Source organism: Danio aesculapii, chromosome 13 (genome assembly GCF_903798145.1).
Source record: "Danio aesculapii chromosome 13, fDanAes4.1, whole genome shotgun sequence".
In the NCBI taxonomy this organism is placed as follows: domain Eukaryota; kingdom Metazoa; phylum Chordata; class Actinopteri; order Cypriniformes; family Danionidae; genus Danio; species Danio aesculapii.
The window spans coordinates 31370348-31390402 of NC_079447.1; the positions used below are offsets into that span (position 1 = coordinate 31370348).

The 20055-nt window shown below is 33.2% G+C and overlaps 2 protein-coding genes across 5 annotated transcripts in view; one reads left to right on the plus strand and one right to left on the minus strand.

Moving 5' to 3' along the window:
- Positions 1-743: 743 nt before the first annotated feature.
- si:ch211-117n7.6 (lysophosphatidylserine lipase ABHD12) lies at positions 744-8867 on the minus strand. 2 transcript variants are annotated; one of them, XM_056470238.1, is made up of 13 exons: positions 8419-8863; positions 7711-7796; positions 7513-7606; positions 7285-7404; positions 5371-5401; positions 5239-5284; positions 5025-5154; positions 4859-4896; positions 4604-4692; positions 2770-2852; positions 2533-2611; positions 2289-2413; positions 746-2081 (listed from the first exon to the last, which is right to left on the minus strand). In XM_056470238.1, exons 1-13 carry the CDS (start codon positions 8505-8507, stop codon positions 2054-2056), a joined length of 1038 nt encoding a protein of 345 aa, XP_056326213.1. In that variant the 5' UTR covers positions 8508-8863; the 3' UTR covers positions 746-2053. The 2 variants fall into 2 exon arrangements, with proteins under 2 accessions (XP_056326214.1, XP_056326213.1); XM_056470239.1 differs by lacking the exon at positions 7711-7796 and having other exon boundaries at positions 744-2081; positions 7513-7590; positions 8419-8867.
- Positions 8868-8969: 102 nt separating this feature from the next.
- The window catches only part of srbd1 (S1 RNA binding domain 1), a 118999-nt gene continuing 107913 nt past the window's right edge, over positions 8970-20055 (plus strand). Inside the window, exons 1-9 of one of the 3 annotated variants that reach the window (XM_056470235.1) lie at positions 8970-9041; positions 9435-9508; positions 11068-11359; positions 13531-13782; positions 14352-14518; positions 16237-16354; positions 16458-16596; positions 19568-19664; positions 19850-20012. In XM_056470235.1, the coding sequence (XP_056326210.1) occupies positions 9435-9508; positions 11068-11359; positions 13531-13782; positions 14352-14518; positions 16237-16354; positions 16458-16596; positions 19568-19664; positions 19850-20012 (1302 nt within the window). In that variant the 5' untranslated portion in view covers positions 8970-9041. Of the gene's footprint in view, positions 9042-9062; positions 9509-11067; positions 11360-13530; positions 13783-14351; positions 14519-16236; positions 16355-16457; positions 16597-19567; positions 19665-19849; positions 20013-20055 lie in introns of those variants that run through there. The other 2 variants (XM_056470234.1, XM_056470233.1) reach the window with 2 other exon arrangements.

Sequence of the window (20055 nt, forward strand, 5' to 3'; positions counted from 1 at the left end):
TAGAAATAAAGAATATTTACAAGCTTATATTCCAGCACAATTTTGAGAAAACATTGCATCTATACCCTTATACTTCTATTAAAAGGTTTTAAAGCCTTCCCTGCATTATTCGTGCTGCGAAACGGGTGATAGTTTGGTGTCTGTTAGAGTAAAATGATAGGTTTTGACAGTTTCTTCTCTATGTAAACATCTCTGGTTAAATCAGAGTAAGCCTATATTTAGAAAACCAGCAGCCTATACAAATAACAGTACATGAATAATGATGTATTAATATGTAAATGAAACATTACTTCATTATGAATATGAAAATCATGAAATAACTTTCTACAACATGAGTCACTGGAGTTGTGTGTGAATAATGGCTACCTTAATTATTTGTTAGTAGAGGTTTGTTAATTAAAATTAACTCTTTAGTTTTAAACTAAATGTAACAAACTTATGACATGTTTTTGTATGTTTGTCATGACTTTACTTGGAGGGGAACATTATCATTTACTCATTCTTAACTATGAACTGTGTTTAAGCATAACAGTTATATGCACGTTCGTCTAGTGTGTGTTTATATTGAAAATCAATTTAAAAACATTCTGTCTACAAAATGAACAGTTTAAAACATAGGAGTTCTTGTGTAGTTAAAAATGAGGTAATGATAATATTCCCCACCGAATAAAGTGAGTCATTGTAAAATAACATTTAGTTTTCATATTAGTATTATATGTAATATATATATATATATATATATATATACATTATTCAGGTATAAAATACTGGAAGTGTTAACCACATGGGGGAATTTTAATGTGCTTGAGCACTAGATTTAAAATACTTTAAGATAGGCTATACTTGCCCGTTTTCGCTAGCATTTAACATTCAGCACAACATTAAACATGACTTTGTATTGCGCTGATAATTTAGCAAATTTGATTTGGGAGACCACTTAGTTTGCCTTAAAATCTGTTGCCTGAAATTTGTACAATTCTGTAGATAAGAATGATAAATAACCAGTAATAACATTGATTGAACACATACGCACGTCCAAGTTTTAAAGAAATTCTTCTCGTTATGTCGTTTTTTACCTCTTGTTTGTATACACTATGAACAGCAGCTACGCTAATTATTCTCTATTTCCACCTGGGGATACTCATCCCGAGGCCCTCAGACTATGCAGCGCCACTGATTCGATCCAAGACCAGTGACGAGATGATCCCAAGATTTCCATATCCTGGACCAGGCCGTATCCTGAGCAGCTGCTGTGGTGGTCACGGAGGAGTGGAGAACATGAGACTGTTCACGATTCCTGTAACACTCCAGGGACAGACGAGTCTTCACTAAAGTCCAGTTTCCAGCCTCCGGCGCCTTGACTGCAGCTCTGCACAAGACGTTTGGCCAGAGGAGAAATGGTTGTGCCCAACTGAGCTTGGTTTCTCTCGAGGTTTTTTTTAAATCTTCACTTTCGCCAATTGGTGAAGTTTTTTCCTCGCCGCTGTCGCCACTGGCTTGCATGGTTCGGGATCTGTAGAGCTGCGCATCGATGGATTTGCTCTTCAGTGTTTGGACTCTCAGTAGTGATTATTAAACCACACTGAATTGTGCTAAACTGAACTGACACTGTTTCATCACTATGACCTTTAATGTGAAGCTGCTTTGACACAATCTACATTGTAAAAGTGCTATACAAATAAAGATTAATTGAATTAAAAGACCAAGCAAAACAGCAAAGGTCTATAATGATGATGGTGATGATAAAGATGATGATTCTGATGACGTGTGAGTCTTCATATAAGTCTTCAGCAAGTTGTACAGATGATTTTATGGTTTGTAAAATAGTTTCTATTCAATCTTAAAAGAAGCGAATGTTAAAAATATTAACAACACAATAAATTCACTCTCTATTGACTAATTTTATAAAATTTCAGAGATTAAAATGTTTTTGATCAAAGAAATTAATGTGGTTTAAAACTATTTACAACACCAACTATAATAAAAAGCTGTTTGCAGTAGCTGAATATTATGGATATTATGATATTAAATCATTCTCCTCCCACATTGTGTCTCATGCCATCAGTGACTGCACAAACTCCCTGTAAAATAAAACAGACATTCATTTTGCAGCCGTTATATTATATTTTATTGTCATTTAGTGATGTATATTGAACAGTTTAACAATTTTAGAACATATATTCAAAATTAACTAATTACTTTTCACTGGTTATGGATTTGTTACCAAAGCTAATGTATTTCCTATATAGATGTAAATCTTATAATCAGTAATAATCAGATGACTTCACCTTAACATATTTGGCAAACGATGATCTCTATAAAGCCCATTATGAAGATATCCATGCTTTTCATCAAATAGCACCAGCTTGACTCGTTCATCTGAGTTCTGAGCCTTTTTTGCAATTCTGTAAATCTGAGCCCCCCCCAAAAAAGCATTTAAAGATAAAAAAAAATAATAATAATTAAACAAAACAAAACAAACAAACAAACAAACAAACAAACAAAAAACAGTAAATTAATCTTCTTCCAAACCTCCTGAGCCACACTGAAGGGTGACACATGGTCATCTTTGGAATGGAGAATCATAATCGGAGTTCTGATTTTCTCCAAACTATCAACAACAAAAGGGGGAAAAGGTTTATAAGAGGTTTATGTAATATAATATGATTTTATTATGTTAATCATTTCATAATATGATATGCAAAGTTTTTTTAAAATGGTAAATTCCCACAATAATTACAATTATGTTAGTAAAACAATGTCACATACTTTTCATCAGATGGAAAGACTATTTTGTTGTTTTTCATTGGATTGAAGAGGAAGAACTGAATATATGGGAACTTCCAATAAAACTGGAGGAAAGAAAAAAACAGATACAAACAAGGTATACATGTATACCAGATTATAATTATGAACCGTATATACTGATCATCAAATTACAGACTTACATTGTTAAGTAAATTTTATTTTGTAACAATGTGCTGGTTGAATGCTAATCTTTAAAATAATGTAAAAATATATATAAAATATTGTGTTTAAGTGCTTTAAGCACATATATTTAGCATTTAAGTGGCCTTAAACTATGTACTTCATTTAAATTAATCATTTGGTACAATTAACTTATTATGTACATACAGTTTACACTGTACTTGTACTTTAAACATTGTCAGCATGTAATTACATCTGTAATTACATATATTGTTACACTGTTGACCAATGACGTATACCTTAACCCACCTTAAACCTACCCATACCACCAAATCTGTCCCAAGCCTTACCCATATCCCTTCTGAATAGCAAGATTAGAGTTATGCAATACAATATTAACACAATAAGTATAATATACAGTACTTACACTCACCAGTCACTTTATTAGACAAACCTTACTAGAACCGGATTGGACACCCTTTTGCTTTCAGAACTGCCTTAATCCTCCATGGCATAGGTTCAACAAAGTACTGGAAAAATTCCTCAGACATTTTTTTTGTCTGCTGCACATCCATGATGCGCATTCCCTATTCCACCACATCCCAAATTTCCCCCACCATTACACCACCAGCCTGAACCATTGATACAAGGCAGGATGGATCCATGCTTTCATGTTGTTGACATCAAATTCTGACCCAAACATCCGAATGCAAGCACAAATCGAGACTCAACAGGGCAGGCAATGTTTTTCCAATCTTCTGTTGTCCGATTTTGGTGAGCTTGTGTGAATTCTAGCCTCAGTTTCCTGTTCTTACCTCACAGGAGTGGCACCCGATGTGGTCTTCTGCTGCTGTAGTCTATTCAGCGTTTGGACTTTCAGCAGTGAAAATTAAACCACACTGAACTGAACCAAACTGAACTTAAACTCTGAAAACTGGACTGACACCATTTCAATTTACTTTAATCTTCTATGTAAAGCTGCTTTGACACAATCTACATTGTAAAAGCGCTATAGAAATAAAGATGAATTGAATAGAACTGAATTGCTGTTGCCCATCCGCCTCAAGGTTCAACGGGTTGTGTATTCAGAGATGCTCTTCCGCATACCTCGTTTGTAACGAGTGGTTATTTGAGTTACTGTTGCCTTTCTATCATCTCGAACCAGTCTGGCCATACTCCTCTGACTACTGGCATCAACAAGGAATTTGCATCTACAGAACTACCGGTCACTGCATATGTTCTCTTTTTCGGACCATTCTCAGAAAATCCTAGAGATGGTTGTGCGTGAATATCCCAGAAAATCAGCAGTTTCTGAAATACTCAGACCAGCCCGCCTGGCACCAACAATCATGCCATGTTCAAAGTCACTTAATCATCTTTCTTCCCCATTCTGATGCTCGGTTTAAACTGCAGTAGGTTGTCTTGACCATGTCTACATGCCCAAATGCATTGAGTTGCTGCCATGTGATTGGCTGATTAGAAATTTGCGTTAACAAGCAAATGGACAAGTGTACCTAATAAAATGGCCGGTAAGTATATGTCATAGTAGTAGGTAAAGCCACTCAATATAAAGTGGGACCCTTGAATGAAATCAAAGGTGTTTAAAACACATCAGATCAAAATCAGTTCTTATAGTTATGGTGCCATGACTTCAAAGATCCTAAATTCTACTTACCCAGGAAAAAGGATGTCCATAGCCTTGTTTGGCTGCCGCTCGCCCACTTAGCATTGCACCCTCAAGTATTATTCCATCAAACTTTTTTCCTGTCAAGAAATGTGCAGTTTGTCTTCACAGTCAAGAAATGCATTTAAAGAAATAAAAACTGTTTAAAATATGCATACTATGCCACAGAACTACAAAAATCAAAACAACAACTCTTGAGCCACAGAGATAAACAGAATTATATAATGAAGTCTGTCAAATTCTGACCTTCCTCCAGTAATTGAACTGCAGTGTTAGTTGTTACGCTATTGAAAAGGAAAAATACAGCAGTTAAATTGCATACTGTAGAAAATCATCTTTAATTGATGCAAACTCATGCAATCATAATACATTGTCTTGAAAATGTAGCAAATAAAAAACAGATCCTACACACCCACTACCAATCGAGTGACCCCACACACACACCAGGCTGTTTCCACTGCGCTTCTTAACCCAGTTATACAGGTGTACGGCATCAGTAGTCAGTCCAGGCTCTGTAGGTTCACCAGTTGAGTCCCCAAAACCTGACAGAGTTTAATATACTTGAGTAAGAAATGGAGAAATATGGACTCTGAAATGAGTTTCCAGTGACTGTGGGCTACAATCACCTCTGTAGTCCATCGCCAAGGCATGATATCCAAGAGCACTTAAGACCTGTATAGCCAAAGTGCTTCAGTTATTACCATTGTTCATGTTCTTAGTCCTTTTTCATTATGAAATAAATAAGTGAGTTTACTCACATTTGCAACTCCGATACGATGAAGTGCAGATCTGAAGGGACACAAAAGAAGTCATGCCAGAATGCAGATGAAAGCAGATTTTCAGCATAGTCAGTTAGTCAAAGTTCTCAAAATGAGGTCTGTGATCCATAAACAGAGGATGGGAATGGCATGAAGGTGAGTATTAATAATGTAATTTACATTTTTGGGAAAACTAACCCTTTACATTTCTATTTAATTATAAATTAATAATTATAAATGCGAGAAAAAAAGAAGAAAAGAAATGATTGGACTTCTGGATTATTTAAATTCAATGAAACTTTAAAATTGACTTTTAAATTGAAAAATTGAAATCGAAAACAATAGTATTGATAAAATAAACAGAATTACACTCAACAAAAATATGAACGCAGCACTTTTGTTTCTGCTCCACTTTTTTGCCTAAATAATCTGTGCACCTCTAAGATATGGCATATCAAGATAATACAGCATGATTATTGTACAGGCTTAGGTTGGCCACAATAAAACTAAGGCCATACTAAAATGTGTAGTTTTAGCACACAGCAGTTTTGAAGTTTTGAGGGAGCGTACAATAGGCATGCTGACTGCATGAGTGTCCACCAGACCTGTTGGCCATGTATTGAATGGTAATTTATCTACCTCATTTCTAAAGTTGTTTCAGTGAATTTGTCAGTATATTCAACCAGCCTCAGAACTGCACACCGCATGTAATCACACCAGCCCAGGACCTCCACATCCAGCTTCTTTACCTCCAAGATGGTCGGAGACCAGTCACCTGGACAGCTGCTGCAACAATCGGTTTGCATAACCAAAGCATTTCCATACAAACTGTATGAGGGAAGCTCATCTGCATGCTCCTCATCTTCATCGGGGTCTTGACCTGACTGCAGTTTCTCATGGTATCCAAATTGAGTTGACAAATGCTCAGATTTAATGGCGTCTGGCACTTTAGACAGGTGTTCTCTTCATGGATGAATCCTATTTCATGCCAACATAGTAAATCAAGTGGCCCATGGTAGCGGTTGGGTTATGGTATTGACCGGTGTATGTTATGGACAACGAACACAGCTGCAAGTTATTGATGGCATTTAGAATGCACAGAGATACCGTGACAAGATCATGAGGCCCATTGTTGTGCAATTCATCCCCGGACATCACTTCATGTTGCAGCAAGTAATGTCCCATGTTGCAAGAATCTGTATGCAATTCCTGGAAGCTGAAAACATCCCATTTCTTGCATGGACTGTATATTCACTGCACATTCCACCCATTGAGCATGTTTGGGATGCTCTGGATCAGTGTATTCTACAGTGTGTTCCACTTCTTGCCAAGATCCAGCAACTTTGAACAACTATTTAAGGGAAGTGGACCAACATTCCACTGAGATGTGTTGCAATGCATGAGGCAACTGGTGGTCACACCAGATACTGACATAGTTGATACATAGTTTTATGAGCCTTACCTCTTAAATTCTTAAAACTTAGTTAAAAAATATTGGTTCAATATCTATAAAAAATAAAATAAAAATCAACAAAGGGCATCTGCAGCATAAACCCCCTACATATGCCAGCTTAATTGGCTGTTCATTCCACTGTGATGACCCTTGATAATCAGGGACTAAGTCAAAGGATAGTGAGTAAGTGGTAGTGTTTACACACTTCCAGTTTTTGTTTGGCTTTACTTGACTTTACTTTGGCTTTTAAACTTTGTTTAAATAGCGATGTTACTAAAAGATTTAGATTTAAAGATTAGCTGCATATTTTTAATAAGATAAAGGGCAATGCAGCACAAAGTTCAGTGCACAAGATCAATGATCAATGCAAAAAAGAAAAAAATGCAGCACACCAAAATCTTTAGTGAAGTCAGAATATAAAGGGTTCAGTTATGCTGATTAAGGTGAATTGGGTTTCTTGCCTATTGCCCCCATTGCCATGTAGGTAGATGAAAATGGGCGATCCGTCCCCTAGAGCCTTCTCATACCACTCTACATTCTTGCCCTGCGCCTCCTTCCACCTATGTTCAGGTACAGTATGCCTACAAAATATTAATAAGAAAGAAAACCTCAGAATGTGTAACTGATCTATTTTAGGATTTGTTTGTGTGTGTGCGTGCGTGTGTGTGTATAAACAACAAAAAACTAACCACACGCCCACTCTCACACCCTCCTCAGGTTTGAGATAAAGATTTATAGTGTGATTGAGACCCACATCTGAAGGTCGGCTGAGGTCAACAAAGTCTGAAAAAAACAAACAAACAAACACACAAACGAGCTTAGGAAAAATCCATAAACTGTAGAGATGACAACACTACCTCAGTATTTAAAAAATAAGAGTTGCATACCAGAGAAGACATGTTGAAGAATCAGAATTGTTCCACAGAGGACGAGGACACAAATAAGTCCTATTTTAGCCAATGACCACTGAGAGCTATAAACATTAATGTACACACAAACACAATGTGAATAGTGTTGATTTTGTTACATGGTGGTTCAGTACTCAAGATCAAACGAAATATCTGTTTTAGTCTGTTTTTTTTATTTTTTTATTAATGCTTAACGAACAAAGTGCAGAACAATGCAAATACCAAAAGAAGGAAAGAAGAAGAAACAAAAGGTTCAAAAACAAAATATAAATAATACAAACAAATATATGTGTAAGTATATAAACTAACAAAGGGTAAGGGCCTTGAAGGTTAAGTAAAATTTTTAATGGCTTTTTTTTTTTATTACTGCTTTGCTTTATGTTGTTCGTATAATGTTCTAATTCTTTTAGTATAGAAGGATACAATTGTTTTTGGTTATTAAATTTGCATTTGTGAATATGGTACTTTGTAAATATTATCAAAAGATTAATAACATAAACTTCCTTCTCTATTTTTTTTTAACTGAACTGTATAGTCATAGTTATGACGTGCATCGAAAATTTAACTAAAAAACATATTATTTTAAGTAATCTTTACAGCACAGGTTCTTAATTTTTACAGCATCTTTTCTGAATTTTGGTGTTTGTTTTATACAGGTGTCTGATCAGCTTTAAAAAAGTGTCTTACCTTGCACGCACATCCTTAAGTGTCGGACTAGACTGTTGCAGTCCTGCAGCAGGTTCACCACCTTCGGATTTATCGACTCTTCGCTTCATTTTGAGGAGCAAGCAAAGCTCCAAACCTATTCAAAGTTACTTTACAAACTTTGCCAGAATTGGACAAGCAAACCCGCGCGATCACGTAAGTAGACGGGTGTAAAGAGCAAAGTGCATTGACTTGGGTGACTTTTATGTGCGGGTTTTTAGCTTTTTTCCAACACCATAATTTCGAACTATTTTCCTATATGTGAGATTTGCCCTAAGCAGCGTAAGTTATGCTTTTGTATCATTTATATAATCAACTATGAAAATTAATAACGTTAGATGATTTCATCAGTAACAAGTACAAAACATTACAAATAAAGCTTAAATTGAATAATTACGAAATCGTTTATTTAAAATTAAAAAATATTTACCAGCTTCCAATCCAGCTAATTTTTAAGAAAACAAACGCATTAAACCTTTATTATATAAACGTAAACTTTTATTATGCTATTTTGAAGTCATAATTACATCACTTCCTGATGCTGACGTCGTTAAGGAAACAACCCATCATTCAGTCGTGAAATAGGTGTCTGTTAGAGTAAAATAGTAGGTTTTAACTGTTCTTTAAGCATTTTCTATATGAATACATCTCTGGTTAAACCGTAGTACGTTTGGGTAACCAACAATCCATACAAATTACACATAAATTACGTGCTCGCGCGCTAAATTCAAAATTACACACCAGTCCAGATTATACAGTTTTCTGTTTGTTAACGTTTAACATTCAGCACAACATTACCCATGACTTTGTATTGCGCAAAGAGTTTATCGCAATTTTAATTTGGGTGCTGATTGCCTCAAAACCTGCTGCCTTAAAATTTGTATACTTAGGGAAATATTGTTAATAAAAAGTAAAGAACAATATATGGTTGAACACATACGTTATTATCCAAGACATCTTTGTTTGTCATTGTAATTTAGTTTGTTTTCCACACAAAGATGCTCCGAAGACCAAGAACAACAGCAAAGGTGTACACAGAGCCTACGACTGATGATGATGATTTTGATGACATGTAAGTCTTCATATACAATTCATCACGGTTTTAATTACAAATCAACTACCAAGACTAAGATCCTAGGTTTTTGTGTACGTAAACATTAGGCTATTTCTTCATACTGTTAATCAGCAGTATTGAAAACATGTTAATGGTTTGAGGGCCAGTCTATTGCGTTTTAGCTACAGAAACTCACTCCAAAAATAACAAAACGGAGGGCAAGATACAATCAAACCAGTATAGAAACTCCTTGTAAAAATAATCCCAAACTGTAAGCTATAGGGCTGCACAATATATTGTTTTATCACCTATCTCACAGTGTGCACATCAATGTGCATCACACAATGTGATGTTCAATGATGAGTCTGGATTATAGTTGAGGATCACATGTGATTTTGTGTGGTCACTGCAGAGTTTAACCATAATGGAGTCAAAGTTTATCATTTACATGTATTTTTAAGGGCTGTGACTTTGTGGACATTTTAAGAGAGTTTAAAGAATTTGAGCACAAGACATTTTAGTATTTGTGTCTTTTATTAAAGATTAATTTTATTGAATTATTTAAACTATTAAGACTATTTTGTTGTTTTATATTTCGTTGTTCAATGGCTGTACTTGAATACTGTATGACTTTGCGGAAAACTATTCAATACAGTATATGTTACTTATCTTTACTATCTTTGCCATTTCTCTTTGCTTGTATTTGTTTATTATGTTTTATGCATAAATCACTCCCCTACAGAATCATCCAAATCAACCTTCATTGAATTATTTTCAAATAAAGGTATTCAAGCCATCTGATGAAATTGTATTTATATCGAAATATGTTACAGAAAAAAATTATCACAATGTCAATTTTTTCTAAAATTGTACAGTTCTATTGTAAACAATATGTAAAAATAAATGCAGATGTACAATAAGATAAGTATAGCAATAAGTAGCAATAAGATATTGAAGTATAATATAGTTATGGTCCTTTATGTCATGCTCAAAACTGCACTCTTTGACATAAATGCATTAGAAATGGCCAAACTGAATGCTGTTGTTATAGGAAATGTTTTTTTTTTTTGTTTTTTTTTTTCAAAATTACATATAGGGTTACAAAGGTGAAAAATTGTGGCACATTTCGTGAAACGTCATGTGGAATTTTTTTTCGGAAATTTACCAATTTGGAAACTGACAAAATAATTTATAGTCATTTTTAGAATATTTATAGATTATTTAGTTCATTACAAACACAAATATTATGTTGTAAACAGCATTTTCGGTTTTTGGCTGAATGAGAAAATTGGAGAAACATTCTATTTACTATGCTTGGTCATGGTTGTTGCAATAAATTGTAAATTCCCAGTTTATTCTTTTCAATTCCCATTAATTCCCATATGTTGCTGTTAATTAGCATAGTTTTTTGTTAATTCCCATGAAAAATTATAAGCTTTGAAAATGATGCCTTCATTGCCTAATGATACTCCAATACAACTGTAGTTGCATATTGTAATTGCAAATAAGATTTTAAATAAATATAATACCTTGTTTCTTTATAATGCCAAATTAATGAAAATTATATCTTGTTACAGGACAGGCAGTCAAAAAGATGACAGTGAGGAATTAGACGAATGGTTACCAAAATTAAAAGAAGGCAAAGCTAAAGAAGGAAAAACCCAAAAGGGGACAGATGGATCCACTGAAAAGAAAAAAGCGACCAAGAGGGTTGCCAAACCTAAAGTACCGAAACCTAAAGCAGAGAGGAAGCCGAGAGCTCCACGGGTTCCTAAAGCCAAGAAGGAGAAGCCTAATACAGAACAACAAAATGAAGATACGGTGCTACTGAAGCCTGAGTCACAGCGGCATGTGACAATCAAAGAAGAGGCAAGTCATTAATCCTTATGCTTTGACTTTCACCAATAACTAATGTAATGTAAGCTATTGTTTATATATGTGTTATTTTGTCTGTAGTTAAAATGAGAAGCAGTAACTTCCCTGAAAATAAGTGTATTATAGGTTTCTTGCTTTCTTTACAGGATCTTCCTTGCTTGCGTTACATCTATTATTTACAATTAGTTTGCTATTGACCTTTTATTTAAAGTGACTCTCAAATATGGAAAGCATTAATTAGAAAAATTTTCTTATCATTTCCTCATTCGTCTCTTTTTCCAAACCTGTTTGAGATTCTTTCTTCTGCTGAAAACAGATGTTTTGAAGAATGTTGAAAATAGTTGCCATTGACCTCCACCATAGTAATATTTTTTCCAACTATAGAATTCAATGGCTACTAGTTTCTAACATTTTTCAGAATAACTTCTTTTGTGCTCAACAGAAGAAATAAATTCAAGTTTGGAACGAGAAGAATGAGTGGATGATGAGAGATTCTTCAGTTTTGGGTGAACTTTTCCTTTAATATGGAGCCATATCAGTCGCAAAAATAACTTATTTGAAAATATGAAAAATAAAAAAAAAACAATAAAAAAAACAGAATAAACGCAATTTACAAAATCCAATTCTTAAGTTCAAAACACGATTCATAATTTAACAAATCCAATTCGTAAACTCAAAACACAATTTGTATATTCACAAATCCAATTAAAAAATTCAAAACACGATACATAAATTCACAAATCCAATTCATGAACTCAGAACACAACTCATAAATTCACACACCTAATTCATAAACTCAAAACACGATTTGTAAATTCACAAATCCAATTTATAAACTCAAAACACGATTCATAAATTCACAAATCTAATTCATAAACTCAAAACACGATACATAAATTCACAAATCCAATTCATGAACTTAGAACACAACTCATAAATTCACACACCTAATTCATAAACTCAAAACACGATTTGTAAATTCACAAATCCAATTTATAAACTCAAAACACGATTCATAAATTCACAAATCTAATTCATAAACTCAAAACACGATTTGTAAATTCACAAATCCAATTCATAAACTCAAACACATTTCACAATTTCAAAAATCCAATTTGTAAACTCAAAACACGATTAATTATATCACAAACCCATTTCGGAAACTCAAAACATATTTTAAAAATACACAAATCCAATTAATTTGGCAAAAATATTAATACTAATATTTTTACTTGGGATTCCACAAGTTGTGTGTTTACATATTTACAAATTGGAATTTGTAAATGCGAATTGTGCTGTGCATGTATGAATTTTATTTTGTAAATGTATTATTTTTGAGACTGATCTGGCTGCATACTTTAATGTTTTAAGTCGCTTTGAATAAACCTAGAAGTAAATTGTACTAGTTTTGGAACCACTTGAGAAATTGTGATAATTTAAATTTTTAGATTCACTTTCCTTTTAAGAAATTCGACAAGTGCTACTAATACAGAGTTTCTGTTATGTTAGAGAAATACAAGCTGTAGGTACAGTATATAGTTAAGTTCATGAACAATGAGTTAAACAGTTTCTAGAACAGGATAAAGAGGATATACAGTTGAAGTCAGAATTATTAGCTCCCCTTTGATTTTTTTGATTTTTGATTTTATATTTCCCAAATGATCTTTAACAGAGCATGGAAATTTTCACAGTATGTCTGATAATATTTTTCTTCTGGAGAAAGTCTTATTTGTTTTATTTCAGCTAGAGTAAAAGCAGTTTAAAATTTTTAAAAAACCATTTTAAGGTCAAAATTATTAGCCTCTTTAAGCTATATTTTGTTTTGATAGTCTGAAGAACAATCGTTATACAATAACTTGCCTAATTGCCCTATCATGACTAGTTATCCTAATTAACATAGTTAAGCCTATAAATGTCACTTTAAGCTGTATAGAAGTGTCTTGAAAAATATCTAGTCAAATATTATTTACTGTCATCATGGCAAAGATAAAAGAAATCAGTTATTAGAAATGAGTTATTAAAACTATTATGTTTAGAAATGTGTTGAAAAAAAATTGGGGGAAATAATTAAACAAATTGGGGGGGGGGGGGCTAATATATTAAACAAACCCTAAGATCATCTATTCAGATTACTTACTTTATTCCAACATTGTGCTTTATTTTAGAGGTTGTCCATCAACCTGAGCAGTAACAATGTCCCAGTCCCAGAAGATAATGATGACGTGCCTGACGAAGGTCCGTCATCAAGCCAGCCTTTCTCCAAGGTGAAAAAAGAGGAGCCAGATGACAGTTTTACCTTTGAAGAACCTGTTCAGAAGAAGCAGAAGACCTCAGATGGAGCCCAGGGAAGACCAATAAGACTCAAATCCGTTGGTTCCATATTGGAAGACCTACAGATGAACTGGGATCCTATTCGGGTGGGTTATTATTAGTTTCTTGAGGTGTGCAATAGTGATTGACTCATTTAGTGTTGTGCTATACTGATCCGTGTTGCACTGAAGTTCTGTTTTATTATTTATGATATCTTTTTGACTCCACAACAATGTTTAAAGTCCCTCTAGATTTGGACTGTTTTTTTTTCAATACTTTTGTTATAAGCAACATTGTATGAAATTAATAAGTAATTATGTATGTTCTTCTTATATTGTATTAGTTGTTTATTAGTTTACATGACTCTTTCAGTCATTTGTGATGTATTTGACAACACAAATGACTGGGATTTTTACTCATTGAAATAATTTAGTGCCATCTACAAATTGTATTTTTTAAATCAAAATGTTCAAGGATGTATCTCTGTATATGCAGATTTGTCAGGAAAGTGGGAATTCTACTTTTTTAAAGAAAGCACGTTTGCCAAAGGGTTAATTACATGAAACTAGAAAAAGTCAAATATATATTTTGTCAAATAGCACTGTAATTACTTAAACTATGTAAGTCTAAATGAATCAAATATTTCTTATTCGTTTGTTTATTGCACCTCATGTAGGTTCTTTCTGAGAAGGCTGGCGTGGCACAGTGGGTGTGCATGAACGTTGCACAACTCCTTGAGGAGGAGAACACCATTCCCTTCATGGTGCGCTATAGAAAAGAGCTGATCAACCATATGGATGCTGATGCTGTTCGAGACGTGCAGCAGACTCTTGAAGAGTTACGGTAAGAGAAAGAAAGAAAGAAAGAAACGGAGAGACAGATGAAGTTCTAACCCCCATAACCCCCCCCCCCTTTTATTATTATTTTTTTTTACACTGATCTGTTTGTGAGAGCTGTTTTCAGTAACATGCTTGAGTTGAGAAAGTGAATTTATAACTGAAGTATTTTCTTTTTGTTTTGTGTTTGGTACACATTAATCTAAAATGCTTTTTGGTCATGGATGTCTTCAGTGACAGTACCTTTCCGATATTTTGATGTGATTGTTTAAAAAAATTTTATAACCTTGGTTAGGTTGATGAATCAAATGTAACCTGTAGATGACAGCAAAGATTATCCAAGAGTTAGATGTCTAAACTAGGGCCCGGGGGACAAAGTTGGCCCATGGTAACTTTTGATTTGGCCCACCATTCTATCTGAGAAGAACCTTTAACAGAGATTTTCATTTTGAATTGAACATAACCTTTTTTTTTTTGTTTGTTTTATTGTTGAGTTGAGCTACAAAAACCAAACAGAAATTAAACATTTTAATTAAATGTTGTAAATTATTCAGATAAAAAAAAGAAGTAAATACTGTCTCTTGACAGATAGCGGACAGTGCCCAAAACATCATGGGAAAATCATTGCAAAAGCTCAACTTGTGTATTCGACATTGTGTAATAAATGGGATTTATTTAGTTTTTACTGTAATATGTTTATTATATATACATGTTTTGTAATAATACTGAATTTGTTTATATAAAGCAATGTTTTCTATTTTTTTTTAAATATTAGGAAAATAAATTAGGAAATAACTCATGGCAACAGTTTGCTATATTTACCCTCAGCACACAGCTCTGAAGTTTGTATTTTGGCCCTTCTTAAGAAAAAGTTTGGGCACCCCTAGATTAAGTAAACTATTTGAATCTCATGTTTAATTTAACTGAATATGACTTTTTCTGTACATACCCTATTATTCATAATGTTTGATTTAGTTATAAAAAAATAATTATTCAGCATTGCATAAAATGTATTCAAAATGAAAGTGCTGGCATAATGTTTCAAAATAATTTTGAATAAATGCTATAAATGTTTTTAAAAATTCCCATAAATAAATACTGAAAAGAATGACTGGTTTAAATTTTAATATTATCATGTAACACACATGATAGCTGCAGAACATTCAGTTTTGCCATTACAATAATGAACTGCATTTTAAAATAAATGAAAACAGAAAACAGTCATTTTAAATTGCATTAATATTTTATTTGTATTTTAGATCAAATGCACTCTTGATCAGTATAGGAGACTACTTAAAAAATACTGTTCCACTTTATATTAGGTGCCCCTAACTAATATGTACTGAAATTAATCATTTGTTACAATGTACTTATTGTGTAAGTACATGTATTTTTTATTGTACTTCTGATTGATTAAATGCATGCATTTAATTAATCTCTGTTAATTACATCTTTTAATACATTGTTGACCATCCTTTACACCCCCATCGTTAAACCTACCCATTCCACTAAATGTGTCCCTAACCCTACCCGTATCCCACTTCAAGTGAACCAGAAGTGTTCTGCAATACATTATGAACACGTTTAGCACATTGTATTTTTTTTAAAGCCAGTACATAGTAGTTAGAGCCACCTACTATAAAGTGGGACCAATCAAACAATTACTGGCTTCAGAATAAAAAAAGAGACAACATTTTTAGAGTTAATTTTATGTATGCGTTTTAGTTCTGTGGCAAAGAAGAGCAGATCTGTTGCTCAGACACTAAAGAAGGAGGGAGTTCTTACTTCAGAGCTGGAAATGGCTTTGAAGAACTGCACAACGGCTGATGAAATAGAACACGTGGTAAGCACCGAATTGAAAATGTTCCCAGTTATTAACTTATTATTGTAAAATTTTGATCATTTGAGCTTTTTAGGGGAACTATTAATATTTTCAACTTCTTTAGTATGCCCCTTATAAAAAAGGAAGTAAGTTGTCCAAGGCCCGGCGAGCAAAGGAGCTTGGATTGGAACCTGTTGCACTGGCTCTGCTTCATTCTCCACAGACACTGAACCTGCACGCCTCCATCCAGCCTAACACTAAGGGTATTTCAGCCTTTTATGTGATTAAACATGTAATTAGTAAATACAGTACATCCAGTAAAATTGAACAATTTAGGAGTTTCTAATTTTTGTTTTACATACAGTTGAAGTCAGAATTGTTAGCCCTCTGGAATTTTTAGCCCCCTGTATATGTTCCCCCGAATTTCTGTTCAATGGAGAGAAGATTTTTTTCAACACATTTCTAGACATAATAGTTTTAATAACTCATTTCTAATAACTGATTTCTTTTATGCTTGCCATGATGACAGAACATAATATTTTACTGGATATTTTTCAAGAGACTAGTTATCAACTTAAAGGCTAATTTAAAGGCTTAACTCAGTTAATTAGGCAAATTAGGGTATTTAGGCGAATCATTGTATAACAATATTTGTTCTGTAGACTGTTTAAAAAAAAAAAATCTTGCTTAAGGGGGCTAATAATATTGACTAGGGCTGCACAATATATTGTTTGAGCATTGAATAGTCGATCATTTACATCTGCATTATCAAGTTGAGCAGGAGCTGTAACTAGAGTAAAAACATAATTTGCATGTGTTTTAAGGACTGTAACTGCTTCAAGATTTATTAAGGCACAATAAACTGTTCTGTATTTTTTAATAAAGGCTAATTTGGTAGAATTTTTAATATGATGAAGGCTATAGTGAGATTTTACATTTGCTTATTCGATTTCTGCACCTGAATATTAATAATGTACAGCACAGTTAATTTATTTGTTTAATCTTTGCTCTGTATTTATCAATGCCTGAAATTTGTATTTTATTTTTAAATGCAAATGATTCAATCCCCTCCAGAATCATCCCAATCAACCTAAAATAAGGGTTTCTTTCCAAATAAAGCGTTCTGGTTAAATTGTATTTATATCGCAATATTTACTGCATAAAACAAAATATTGCTATATCAGATTTTTTCAATATTGTGCAGCCCTAATTTTGACCTTAAAATGTTTTTTTTTCTTTATTAAAAACTGCTTTTATTCTAGCCGAAATAAAGACTTTCTCAAGAAGAAAAAATATTATAGGAAATACTGTGAAAAATTCTTTGCTCTGTTAAATATAATCTGGAAAGTATTTGAAAAAGAAAAAAAAAAACTATTCACAGGAGGACGAGTAATTTTGACTTCAACTTTAACTGTATAAGTAATACTGTAGGTTAAATTGAGAGATCAGACCACATATTGGTACAACAAAATATAGCAATTAAATGCAAATAATCAGGATGCAAAAAGCAGCAGAGTACACCCCATTTTGAAAATTAAGATTTTCATCCATTTATCAGTCAATATTGGTCAAATATTTTAATGCATTTGAGCTAAAAAGTTTTATTAAACAGGTATATTCATTAACATAAGAATTTTAATAATATATATTCAAATAAAACATAGCAAAAACAAATTACATGCTACAAAATTTCCTCCAAATTTTTATTTGTTAGTATTTGTTTTAGTAGTTTTTAGTTTCTCTTGATTATTATTACTTTTAAATGTATTTTCCCCTAACATTTATACATTTGGGTGTTTAAAATTTTTTGACCGTTATCGTGAGCTATTTTATTAGATGAGCTCCAGAATTGGCTTCAGTACTGACTAATCTAATGCACAAATGTAATATTGTATGGCAGCCAATAGAACATATTCATTATACAAGATAGATTTATGTGGGGTGTACTCGTACAGTATCTGCTGAGCACTGTATATATGTAATGTATTCATTCTTTAACGTATTCTGAAACAGAATAATTGTTAGGAAAAAGGTGAATAATAGTTTTGCACCACATTACCAATATACAGAATATATGTTCATTAATATTTTAGGACTTCTAATGGTTACAGGATCATTACTTCATGTATATCTACCTCTATCAGCTTTCCATTTGTCATCTTAATTTCTGTATTAAATAAAAAGGATGATTATAAAAACGTTCAACAGAGGGCAGCAAAGTACTTCAGTTGTTTTGCTCATGCTTAATGCCAGTTGGCATTGACATCACAGCAGTGACATTAGCTGCTTTGTAACATTTTTCTAGATACATATGTCTTATTTATATGCATTTCTATTTATTATTATGCATAAAGTTTGCATTTTATGTGTAATAGGGAGGGGGGTGAAGCTGCCCTATTGCTTATTTATTTGGAAGTTAGTTTAATCTGTATAATATAATAAGTTATATTACAACTTTAAATGAGAACAAGATTATGGTATACAGTTAAATACTAAATTATAAGCCCTTCTGTAAAATTATTATTATTATTATTATTATTATTATTATCATTAGCATTAGCATTATCATTATTATTATTATTATTATTATTATTATTATTATTATTATTATTATTATTATTATTATTATTATCATTTCCCCCGAATGTTCACAGAGAAAGGACATTTTTCCCTGTATTCCTATTCTATTTTTCTTCTAGAGTTGCACTTATTTCTTTTAGTTTGGCTGATACCACATAAAAAAATGAGAAGCTGCTAAGTTTAATATTATTGTTCTTCTCAAGAATATTTTTTTTTCTTCGAATGGCTACAGAACAAACCACTGTTGTCCAATAACTTGCCTATTTAATCTAACTTGCCTAGTTAACTCAATTAACCTAGTTAAGCCTTTAAATCGCACTTTAAGCTGGCTGCTAACCTATTATTGCTAAGCAGCTAGTAAATATTATGCAATCTCATCATGGCAAAGACAAAAGAAGTTAGTTATTAAAACTATTAGTACTATATTTAAAAGGGCTTTGAAAAAGTTATCTCTGTTAAACAGCACTTGGGAACATTTTTAAAAAATTACAAAGTAAAATTTTACAGTAATTTTTTTTTGTCTTTTAAATGTAGGTCCTAAATTTAATTCAAAATTGACTTTGTGAATCCTGCAGAAACTCTGCTATTGCAGAGACACTTTTGCCTGTGAATGTTATCATGTGAAAATGAATCTGTTTGTCTTTCTCTGTGTAGGATTGTCAAGCCTGGAGGAAGTGGCCACAGGTGTGCAGGAGATTCTGGCCTATATGATCGCGAAGGACAAAGAAACTCTCACCTATGTCCAATCACTGTAAGACACAGATTATATTTTAGCAGGCTCACAGTTTATCCTATTCCTTAGTTATTATCAGTCTGTTATCTACTTGTCTGTCTGATGTCTTGCTCACCTGTCACTATGCATCAGCCCTTCATTTTCTAACCTGTCGGCCTCAATTATGATTGTATGTTTAACGGTGAACGCTTGTATGCTCTCAGGTGTGACAGGAGTGCGGTGACCATTCACTCAGCAGTGTCTAAAACTGCCCTGAAAGAACAGCAGTCACAGCAGGCCGATCAGAAGAGCAAACCAAAGGACATTGCAAAGTTCAGCCTGTACACAGACTTCACCTGCGACGTCCAGCGCATCCAGCACCATCAGGTATGGACATTGTTTAATCTTCTCTAACCATTCATTCTGCTGA